This window comes from Hesperophylax consimilis, chromosome 22 (genome assembly GCF_061612785.1).
Source record: "Hesperophylax consimilis isolate HC1 chromosome 22, BYU_Hcon_1.0, whole genome shotgun sequence".
NCBI classification, from domain to species: Eukaryota; Metazoa; Arthropoda; class Insecta; order Trichoptera; family Limnephilidae; genus Hesperophylax; species Hesperophylax consimilis.
The window spans coordinates 25,219,183-25,230,816 of record NC_142857.1 but is presented as its reverse complement, the minus strand read 5'-3'; the positions used below and the strand labels follow the sequence as shown (position 1 = coordinate 25,230,816).

Genomic DNA, 11,634 nt, shown 5'->3' with positions numbered 1-11,634 from the left:
TGTATCTTATATGCAACGTTCCTGTACGGGGATAGCCTCTTATGTATCTCATATGTGACAGCAGCATTGAAAAGGTTAAGGTTTGACGCAGATATTTTTTTTATTGTTAACAGATCATTTTAAATGCCATCAAGGAATGATAATATAATTAAGGATTCATGATACATAAAAAAAAATAATTTTGAAAAATAATCACTAAGTTTCTATTTACTGTGCGTTTTATCGAATAATCTGTAAAATTACAGCCCAGTAGACAACGACTAATGGAAAATTAGACCAAAAGGAATAAATAATATTGCAACAACTTGAGAATAAAATTTTCATTTTAATTAATTGTTTTTAACAAAAGTTTCAAAGGTTTGTAAACATTTTACCTCTTGCACGCAATTGTAACAGCTGATACGGCAAGAAATCAGCATTGATATGCGGCCGTATCAACCCCTGATAATGATAATATTATGCACGGGATATTGAAAAACCTGAGCTAGTAAATGCGGCCAAGGGTTTAATAAAAAAAATGTAGATAGAAGTTTTGCTATATTAAATTGCTTAACGTGTACGTTAACCCTTTCACTGCTCATCCTTCTCCTTGGCGCCGTGCTTGAGGATGCGTGTAAACTCCACGTAGTCGAAGAGGCCGCCCATGCGGATGGGTGCCTCGCGGTACATCTCGTCCACGTCCTCGTCGGAGAAGCGATCGCCCATGGTAGTGAGCAGCTCGCGCAGACGCTCCTCGTTGATCACCCCGTTGTTCTCCTCGTCGAAGCATCTGGGGTACAGAAGGTTAAAGGATTAATAATGGTTTGTCATAGTGGTAATCTTTTTTTTATGCGAGTACCGCGTCAACTGTCCAAAGCCAGTGGAACTTACGAATCCCCAATTGAGGTATGTTGTCAGACTTACTAAACGATATTAGTATAGTGTACTACTGCAGACCCGTGAAAAATCACGGGATATTATTTTCAATATTAAAAAGACAATTAAAATTCTTTTAAAATATTAATCGTTATGGGTGGGTCTGAATTACTCTTCACAAAAATTCAAAGCAAATTTGAGTTCATTGAACGTGAATAATTTCACGCAGGAATACGCACATCACAGACAAACGTAATTAGTATATTTGACCTCTAATGTGTCAAATCAATGAAATTGCTGTCTACAAAAATACACAAAGATGCGAAAATAAATTGCAAGTCATAATTTAAAAAATATATATTTTACCTCTCCTGGAAAGTGGCCAAACATGACTTATACAAAGACGGTATTCACATTGACGCCATGCTAAGTATATATTTATGAATCATTCTCTTTGGCATTTCATAGAAACATAAATTTCCAGGTAATAAAACAACAAAAAACCACAAATAAAATTGTTGCCACGAGTTGCTGTGGCTCAGTTTGTCTGTGCAGATACAGAAACAATAGCGCATGTTGCTTTTACGTCCAACAGATGGCGCTGTTTAAAAAAAAAAGAGCATGTTTTTACCTGTTACAGGTGACATTTATTTAATATAGGGATATAAAAACAAATGTGTATTGGAATACAACGTTGTGTCAAAATTTCAATGCAATCGGTGAAGAAATTTCGGAGATTTAAGATTTTAAACAAACAAACATTTTGTACAGCATCTTGAGGAGATTTTTCATAAAAATTGCTCTTCTTTACCTCTGGCAAAATTGATCAAACGTTTTGAAATACTAAAATTCTTTTGTGAACACATAACTAATTTTATTGGCTTGTCTGGGGCCTAGGAGTCAAAAATTCGTACACAATGTAAACTGGTGACAATAGTAATTTTAAATCTGTTTACATAGTGTCCAATATTACAAGCGGGAAACCGGTGATTCTACATGAAATGCTCAGATATGCAATGTAGATTCATCAGTTTCACGCTTGTACCACTAGTTTCCGGACACCGTGTATAATACTTGGGATTATCTGTTCATTGTTATGTTAGTCATGATGTGCGTTGTGGCTAAATGCGACTCACCCAAAGGCGTTCTTGATGACCTCTTCAGGGTCGGTGCCCTGCAGGCGCTCCCCAAACAGGGTAAGGAACATGGTAAAGTTGATGGGGCCCGGAGCCTCGTTCATCATGCCCTCGAGGTAGTCGTCGGTGGGGTTCTTGCCTAGAAACAAGAAACATTTCATAAATAATAACCAATGTTTGGTCTTGATTACAGTGAATACCTCTCGGTAACACCATTACTTTGCTGTAAAACTATTTGAATAATGTAACATAATAATACTGTGGGCGTACTGTACAGGATCCATAGATACTTTTGATAGTACACAAATGCTGACCCTGTACAAATCGAAAATGAGCTGAAGATGCCCTGAAAAACTAGTGTCATGTGATCCCTTCTGCACCGTTGCATAGTCAGGAAAATGAGAACGGGTCGTTTTTACGACTCTTTCTTGAGTTCAACTCGAGATTTGCCAGCCTCTGTTTTTGCTTCCTCCGACAACATCACTGTATGTAATCTAGGTGTCTTCAAAACTCTCCTCAAAAAGACCCTCCACACAGCATCAAGCCAAGGCTTCTGTGTGGTGTTAATGTAAGAGAAATATATTCAAAAATGCAAGAAAATTGTGCAGGTTCGAGTGTCATTGTTTTAAAAACAGAAGAAGTAATTTGACTATTATGGAAGCAAGTTGTTGGTGTTTTTTGTGAACAAAATATCATTTTTTGTATTCTTTCGTTTGAATTACCTCGAGGTATTGCGGTGAAACTATATAATATAAGTTGTGACTGGTCATTCTTTTCCTTAACGTACCTTAATGACTTACATATCCTTTCACCCAATTCCATCTAACACCATTTCGTCTAAAGTATTTACGGTCCATTTTCAAGTTAATCCGAATCTGTATAATTCGCAAGCAGTTTCAGATGCAACAACTATCTCTTAGCATTGTACTTCTTCTCCGTATGGTGGAGGTAAACGTGAGATGCTGAAGTTATTCAGCAAATCGACAGCATCGGGATTCACATAGTTCAGCACCGATGTGCTTCCTGGAAACTGATGAAGGGGACATTCTTCTGAAGTTTGTTTTCTGATTCCCAATTTATGTATGACACAATAACGACTGTGACGCCCACGTCTTCCAATGAAGAGAGAATCCTGTCAGATTAATAGTTGTATCCATTACAAGGTTCTTGTTTTGGACATTTGAAGACTGCCACTGAGTTCGCCACGAATCTTCAGTAGAATGTTGTGACTGGAGAAGGCTAAGGCTATTATCAGTGCTTTAAAAAAACCGTAAAATAAAAGCGTGACATCACTTACCAAGAGAAGCGAGCATGTCGTGCAGATCATCCTTATCTACAAAGCCATCGCGGTTCTGATCGATCATGTTGAAGGCCTCCTTAAACTCGGCGATCTGTGCCTGATCGAACATGGCAAACACATTGCTGGTGGCGCGCTGGGCACGCTTCTTGGTGGTGCCGCGGCGGCCGGCAGTCTTGCGGGAGGACATGTTGGAATCTTGCGTACAAAAACACGGTTACAATTAATTAAATATCATTAATGATAAATTTGTTTAATCTTACAAATAATTACATTCATTGGGTCCATAATATTTTTATATAGACATAACAGACAAACATTTCCAGTTTACCAATATTTTCTTCCTAATTCCATCATCACAGATTCTATAAGCAACATTTTCTAAGCAAAACTAAAGTAAAATCATTTGCCAAAGTGTATTGGACTATCGGACAGCTAAAAAGATCCCCATTGTTGATGCAAAGGATGAAACAGAAACTGGTAATTATTCACCTAACCGACGCACTTTTAAGCCCTGATTATGGAAATTACACCTTGATTACTACAAGATTACTACAAGAAAAAACTATTTACATGCACAAATAGATTACTAGGTTCTTTGTTTGAGTTGATTAAGTAATTTATGCGTATTTAGATTGAAACAAAACTTTCGCAAACGTCAAATCCATACTAAAAAAATCCAAAATGGCGGCAAAGAAATCATTTTATAAGGAAAATTTTTAACTTTTAATAATAATGTGATTTTAACACATCTTTACCATCTCTCCTGACGTAAATAGTAGTTTCTTGTGGTAATTAAGTTGAAACGAAATGTAATTCACGTAATCTGTGATGAATCTATTAAAAGTGTGATGATTGGGTAAATATTCTTTCATTGGGTAATTGTAGCTTGTGCAATGATGGTCCAACATGCCAAAAACCAATAAAAATGTAAGATTTCTTTCCAAATCATAACAGTAAAGCATTAGGAAGACATTAAATTATTTTTAAAAATTTATATATGTAACTAAAATAGATTTGAATACACACATTATTTGTATTAAAATTAGTGATATATTCTTTGTATTAAAATTACAGCATGAACAAAGAAATGTACTTACTCATTTTGATATATTTAACAGAATGACTAAATTTGAGGATATTTGCTTTATTATTTATTTTAACAATGAAGTATCAGCAAATAAATTCAAGTAAAATTGCAACATAAATAAACAGCTGACGGTTACAAACTTTAAAATAACATTGAACAATTTGCCAAAACTGCAAATAAATAATAAATCATCTTGTCTTAATGGAAATTATTATAATGTCACGTTTTACTTACTTCGAAAAAGAAAACCTGATTACTTTAAAACTCTAGTGAACAGACTGATAAAAGACTAATGACTAAGAAAAGAGACTCGAACACACCCAAAAAGGATGGAAATGTAAACGTAAATTAAAGAGAGGGTAAATGTAATTAGAACGAATCCAATCTGCTGTCAAAAACTTTAAATTCAGACTAAATAAGGACATAATTTCACCACATTATTTAGAGAACGCATTTTAAGATGTTTACTCATTCTTTGAATAATTTAAAAGAAGTAAGGTGTGGTAAAATAAACATATAAAATACAGAATGCAAGCAGGTGAGGATGACGTTTTCCTAATATGGCGATAAATTCAACAATCTCCCTTTCAACATTTCCCCATTTTCGTGTACATAATTCCACGGTGGATTTACGTGACATTTTGTTAGTTAGATCTTGTTTTCATATTAGTTACGTTTTACTTACTTTTTAGGATGTAAATATCACAAAAATTAAGGATTGCCTAGCTACAATTCCACAAATTTGTCAGTTGATGACTAATGACTGATATTGCCATATAAATTGCGCAAAATTTCCATATTTTCCTCGAACGTATGGTATTGGTACTCACGTTAAAAAATATTTTGAACAAGTTTCGATAATTATTTCCCTAACCGCCGCACTTTTAGGCACAGGCACAAATAAACTGGGCACCGGTTATGGCACAGGTTATGGAAATTACATTTTGTTTCAAAAATTACTACAAGAAACAACTATTTACATATATAAAGTTACTAAGTTCTTATTTTGGGTTAATTAAATAATTTATATGTACTTAGATTAAAACGACACTTTCGCAAGTGTCACTTCATACAAAAAGTGTTAAAGCGATTATTTTATTAGGTAATTTTTGAACTTTGATTGAATAAAATTTCATCTTTTATCTCGACGTAAATCGTTGTTTTTTGTAGTAATTAAGTTGAAATGAAGTGTAATTTCCAAAATCTGTGCCTATTGAAACTGCGGCGGTTAGGGAAATATTTACCAAAGGAAATAGGGAATAATAAAAAAGGAAAACAAGGAAATATATTTTTTTTTATTTTAGGGTATAAGCTGTTCGCATCGCCAGGTTTTAGGTCGAGGTTTTTAATCTTACAATGTTGCATGGGCCCTTATCAGCAAAAATACATAAGCAGATTGGAACAATTTAAAAAAATCTAAGGTATAATAATGAAAATACACGAATATAATAAGATGTGATAATGAATAGTATAATACACCGATTATCAAAAACTATCCTGGGTAGGTAGCTGAGAAAAGGAAAATTTTCATCGGAAAATAAGATTTGTCAGATGGCAACATTATGAAATTTGACATTTCGTTTTGGCTGTCAAATAATAAAACTTCGAGTGTAATTAATTTCGGTTTTTCGCAAAAATGTTTCAACCGGATTATCCCGCGGCGCTGGGCCTACTCACACACTTAAACAGCGAAGAATTAAAAGAGCTACTCAACGATGAATCCAAATTTGAAGCTATATTGAAAGACATCAAACAGGTACAAACATTTTGTCTAGGATGAGTCACAAAGTTATGATTTTTAAATATGTAATGCTAATTTTCCTATCGTATGTTTTGTATTTATTCAGATTAAAGACTGGGAAACGGAAAAAGAGATGCTTATTGCGAGCAATAGATCACTAGCCGAATATAATCTCGGCAAAGAACCAGAGTTTTTAGAGGCAAAACAAAGAATAGAAGAGCGGTCTGAAAGAGGAGAAACGCTTTGTAAATCTGTGCAAGAAAAAATGGAGGTGCTAAGTAAGTCATAACAATTCTTAAAATGTTTATTTAATATTTTCAACTTCAAACCAATGTTGATGATGTTTATGCATTGTTGCACATTCATAGTAACAAAAGCATGTTTATTATTGAATATGTTTGGACTATTTATGTTGCAGCAACTAGTAATTTCAAAGCATTAGCACGAATTTCTCACCATTGTCGATCATTACGACAAGTTCATTATTTTTATTCTTCTGGTGGTCTCTCCTATTTGATATTGGCTATTATCAGAGCACCGTCAGTCTTTGCTTACACATGTTATTAATTTCTTTATTAATTTTTGGATAGGGCCTGACACGCTTATTACGAATATTTTTTAGAAAAAAACTTTATATTCTCCTTAATTACTATAAAAAAAAACTTTTTGCATTTCGGGCGGCGGAAAATTATGAATTTAAATTTTCAATTGCGTTAACCAAAATTCACTTCGCGAATCGATGCGGCGGCAATCAGCTGCCATTAGGTACGTCACTGTTATGTTGGTATCCCTGATACATTGCGTAGATACGACTATGGCTAACTTCGTGGAATACAAATGGATTGGCGCGAAATTATGAAAACACAACAGAATTATAATGTTAACAAACTTTAATTTTTCTAAAATTGAGAAAGATACAGCCCTTTCTTTTGTATCACAAACCATGTTACACAAACCTAGCGTAGCCGTTAAACTACTTGAAAACTGGGATGTTTTTCTTGCCTTGACGCGAGCAGGCGTTATAAAGGGGCACTTTCTTTTGTATCACAAACCATGTTACACAAACCTAGCGTAGCCGGTAAACTACTTGAAAACTGGGATGTTTTTCTTGCCTTGACGCGAGCAGGCGGTATAAAGGGGACACTTTATTTTGCTTTCTACGCTTTGCTCTAGCATCTTTTATCCCACGAAGATAGCAACGGTCGTATTTAGCTCTTGTTAATGCATCAGTGATACCAACATAACAGTGCGTACCTAATGGCGGCGCATTGTCGCCACATCGATTCGCGAAGTGAATTTTGGTTTTACGCAATTGAAAATCAAAATGCATAATTTTCCGCCGCCCGAAATGCAAAAAGTTTTCTTTTATAGTAATTAAGGCGAATATAAACTTTTTTTCTAAAAATTATTCGTAATAAGCGCGTCAGGCCCTATCCAAAATTTACCATTTCTTTATATAGTACAGTTTTATGATATTTCACCTCAAGTGTGCTTTACTATAATAAACTTAACAATAAAAAGATTTTCTAACCCTCATTCTGGGATCATGTTATTAAAACATTGACCCAAACCCCTGTTGACTACATTACATACTTCTTGACATCTTTTACTAATAACATGAAAACATTAGTTACATGTAAATAGCGTCATATCTTATTTTATTAAATAATGTTAGTTTTTTGTTTACATCTGAAATGTGTTAGTTTTTTGTTTATATCTGAAATATGTTAGTTTTTTGTTTATATCTGAAATATGTTAGTTTTTTGTTTATATCTGAAATATGTTAGTTTTTTGTTTATATCTGAAATATGTTAGTTTTTTGTTTATACCTGAAATATGTTAGTTTTTTGTTTATACCTGAAATATGTTAGTTTTTGTTTATACCTGAAATATGTTAGTTTTTTGGAATATCAAACATATAACCCCTCAGGCTAATTTGTTCGCTTTTGGGAACAACTCATTATCTCACGGAAATAGTAGAATTTGTCTGCCTTCGCCCCTCTAGATTTCCTTAACGCCCCCTAATTTTCTCTGATCCTTCTACTACCTCCTTGAAGCCTCCAGCGCCCATAAGGAGGCGTTATCCCTCACTTTGAGAAAGACTGATCTAAACGATGTTAGATAGAGAAACCACCACGCTTTACATTCAAATCTAGAAGTTAACCACAGAATAGTTAAAATTAAAACCAAAGGTTCCGAATGCAATTTGAAAAATAATTATGAAACTTTGTGAATTTTTTATATGTTTGAAAATAATGTTTGTAATATACTTTTCTAATAAAATGCTTGTGTTTTCATATTTATTTCATTATCAGTATTTTAGTTACAAAAACTAAGGCTAAGGCATAAATATACCACTCTCTAGATCGATATCTTCCGGCTTTTTGTATCCAACAGAATTATACAGTACTTAACCACAGATATACAAGCAGTACCTACCGTGCGGAGCAGAGCAGTAGACAAGGTAGAGGAAACTCAAGGCCATTTAAAAAAAGATTCGAACATAGACAACATAATTGCTCTCAGCCTACTCTATTCATTCACTAGCCCAAAAAAACTATTATAAAAATAAAAATGTCCTTGAAGCAGAAAAATGTCAAAATGTTTTCCAAGGGCAAGGTTCATCTGACTAAGAAAATAAACTTTTACAATGCATTTCCTTAAGATGAAACTTGTTAATCTGAGAAGAAGAAACCCAAAATGACAAGAAATTTGCAAAAACACTGAAGAAAATTTCCAAAACATGATTGTCCGACAGTACGACGAAAAATTCCGACATTTTTCAGCCTCATGAACTCATGGTTACATATGTTTAAAAATATTTAATTTCACCAAAACAATAAGATAATACAGGATAACACTAATCAATAACATGAATAAGTTTATCGATATAATAAATAACATTTATACGTTGTGGAGGAAGACATATGTCAAGTATGAAGCATTGTTCAAAAGACCGAACGAATAACCTAAAACTGTTAATTCACTTTAAACTTGAACTTACGTAGTAAGGTTGACTATATGTTTGTAACTCGCTAACACTATACTTTCTTTGTATTTTTATCACGAAGAACTTAAACAAGCAATATTTTCGACGCGAAATGATAGTATTTCGGCAGCAAATGACAACCCGCGTGTATAAATAAACCACTCTCATTTTGTTTGAATGATTTACAAACTGTCAAACGGCAAAATTCCGTCATCTCTTTCTGTTACACGAGTCATTATGGTAGAGAGCGAGAGATCAAACCAATCCTTCTGTTCTCACCAATGAGATCTGAGCTTTTAGCCATATTATTCGTTTTCTATAAGAATTTTGAGGTGGGCGTGGCGGTTTCAAATGAGTTTCAAGGCCAAAGCTTAGTTAAATGCCCCTGGGCTAAGGACTCACGGAGCGATTTTTACCTGCGCCTGCCGCGGTTGCGGGCCCGCAGCCTTTGTAGAATGCAGATATTTATGTAAAAATTAAAGCACATTTCACGACGCGTTTTACGCCCGCGGCATGTGTGATTGTTTGCGGGTCCCGCTGCATCCGCGGTTATCTTGTACCGGCGGGCGCGGGCCCGCAGCCGCGGCGGGTTGCACCCGCGCGCTCTGCGATCGGTTGGCGGGCGAGTTCGTGGAACTCAACTGATCGTTTAACTGCCCGTCTTGCAACTGCCAAGATTGCGGGCGATAACCGCAACCGCGACGGCTGCGTCACCGCAAAAAAGTCCGGTCTCGTGAGTTTTGAAAATAAAACTCCATTCCGCCACCGCAGCGGGCGCGGGTAAAAATCGCTCCGTGAGTCCATAGCCATAAAGTGAACCATTTTTTTTTTACTAAACATTTTAAATGATATGTTTATTTCTAATAATAAATTTTGAAAAAGTATATCATTATCTTTCAAAAACAGTATTATCATTTTATTGCCAAGTGGAAATACTCCGACCTTCTGACAGAATATGCCAGAAGCCGCATTCATAGTTTATTTCAATAGGACCTTTCAAAAAACGGTAGAGGTCTAACTGTATTCTATTTATTTTGCAGAATCTAAATCAGGCGGCGTCTCACTGGACACCACTCTCGCCCTTCTGGAAACCAAGGCCGCCCAGAGTGAAGAGGAATCCGAGAATATTGCGCAGAAGTTTCTGGCTGGTGAGGTGGACATCGACAGGTTCGTCGAGGACTTCTCCAAGACCCGCAAGATCATGCACCTGCGCAAGGTCAAGGTGGAAAAGATGAACGACCTCATCAGGAACAAGAACCAACCGCAGCAACCCTCGCTGTTTGGCAGCAATACTCCGTATCCCTCCTACCCTGATCAGCACGGACAACCTGGACAGCACGGGTTCTATCCTCCGTCCAGTGTGCCTTATCCTACCGGACCTCTCAACATGCCCATGCCAGGAGTCTACAGAAACCATTTTTAAATATATTATATTAAAGTACAATACAACTCCCAACTCAATACACCTTTAAAAAGTGATAAAAGATTCATTACAAGCAATGAAAAAACTAACACAATCTACTTTTAGTTTCATCACTTTTCACAATTTTACATAATTTTTCAAAGGTGTGTTGAATTGTAATTTTGATGAATGGTCTGGTCACCACAACTCCCATATTTACCTGTTTTAGAAAAACATTTTTAAGTTAATTCATTTGATATGCTTGTGAAAGTGTTGTAGAATTCTCCTATCTCCCTCTTTCAGACACAAGCTGCCCAACTACCCTACCCAAACATGATTTTGAGATTCAATGTATATTTTTAATGATAGGTTCTGCATTCGTTCCGCACCTTTAAATGTTTTGTTCGGCTGCCTGGCAAACTCTGGTCGTCCATAAATAGGATAAAATGCTCATGTTAGCCACGATTAAGAAGAACGAGTGCACGGCCTTCTCCACACAAAACTTAAATTTGTATTAAAGGTCAAAATACTCGACCAAACTGAATAAATATTTTTTTAATCAAAAGGTATAGCAAATATCTAGTATAGATATGTGCTGCTTTATTTAATTGTGTTTTAAATTAGAAAATATAGGCCATTAAAGAATTCAATTTTTCATTTAAACTTATTTTTAACATTGTAAAAAATAAGTTTTTTGAGTCTGAATTTAAAATTTATGTATACAAAAATTTTTGTGTACTTTCGTAAATCGTTCGTTAGACATTTAAATTTAAGGCCATCAAAATAGTTTTTTATCAATTCATATTTATTTTATTTTATATTTGCATAAAAGGTAAGATTATTTTTTTTATAATTACTATTAAGTCATAATTGGCACACTTGACTCTAAAATCGTGAAAAACCGATTTCTTTAAAGGGCCTTATTTAATAATTTGAAAGACAAATAAATACAGTATCACAAATCCGTACTACATATTTACTTTACCTTTAAAATAAACAGAATAATTTCTCATTTTGGTTGGGTATTTCAAATCCGATTTTGAGTTTTGTATGAAAAAGGCCGCGCAACTGTTCCCCTTAAGTCATCAAAACCTTTTATTAAATATGAATACCGCACAATAGTC

At 34.9% G+C, this 11,634-nt stretch overlaps 2 protein-coding genes across 2 annotated transcripts; one reads left to right on the top strand and one right to left on the bottom strand.

Moving 5' to 3' along the window:
* Positions 1–305: 305 nt before the first annotated feature.
* On the bottom strand, positions 306–5,215 carry sqh (Myosin regulatory light chain sqh). Its single transcript, XM_089645176.1, has 4 exons — positions 5,064–5,215; positions 3,289–3,486; positions 1,992–2,130; positions 306–769 (listed from the first exon to the last, which is right to left on the bottom strand). Exons 2-4 carry the CDS (start codon positions 3,476–3,478, stop codon positions 571–573), a joined length of 528 nt encoding a protein of 175 aa, XP_089501302.1. The 5' UTR covers positions 3,479–3,486; positions 5,064–5,215; the 3' UTR covers positions 306–570.
* Positions 5,216–5,958: 743 nt separating this feature from the next.
* On the top strand, positions 5,959–11,205 carry Vps37B (vacuolar protein sorting 37B). The gene is made up of 3 exons (XM_089645175.1): positions 5,959–6,134; positions 6,226–6,397; positions 10,149–11,205. The coding sequence occupies exons 1-3, from the start codon at positions 6,015–6,017 to the stop codon at positions 10,529–10,531; spliced, it is 675 nt and encodes a 224-aa protein (XP_089501301.1). The 5' UTR covers positions 5,959–6,014; the 3' UTR covers positions 10,532–11,205.
* The last annotated feature ends 429 nt before the right edge of the window (positions 11,206–11,634 follow it).

Bases quoted from the DNA above. Each gene is read 5' to 3' on its own strand.
- Vps37B (XM_089645175.1), top strand. From the start codon at position 6,015: ATGTTTCAACCGGATTATCCCGCGGCGCTGGGCCTACTCACACACTTA. The intron at 6,135-6,225 runs GTACAAACATTT...GTATTTATTCAG, and splicing joins TATTGAAAGACATCAAACAG to ATTAAAGACTGGGAAACGGA. The intron at 6,398-10,148 runs GTAAGTCATAAC...TTTATTTTGCAG, and splicing joins AGAAAAAATGGAGGTGCTAA to AATCTAAATCAGGCGGCGTC.
- sqh (XM_089645176.1), bottom strand. From the start codon at position 3,478: ATGTCCTCCCGCAAGACTGCCGGCCGCCGCGGCACCACCAAGAAGCGT. The intron at 2,131-3,288 runs GTAAGTGATGTC...TCTTGTTTCTAG, and splicing joins CGACATGCTCGCTTCTCTTG to GCAAGAACCCCACCGACGAC. The intron at 770-1,991 runs GTGAGTCGCATT...TCTGTACCCCAG, and splicing joins GTCATCAAGAACGCCTTTGG to ATGCTTCGACGAGGAGAACA.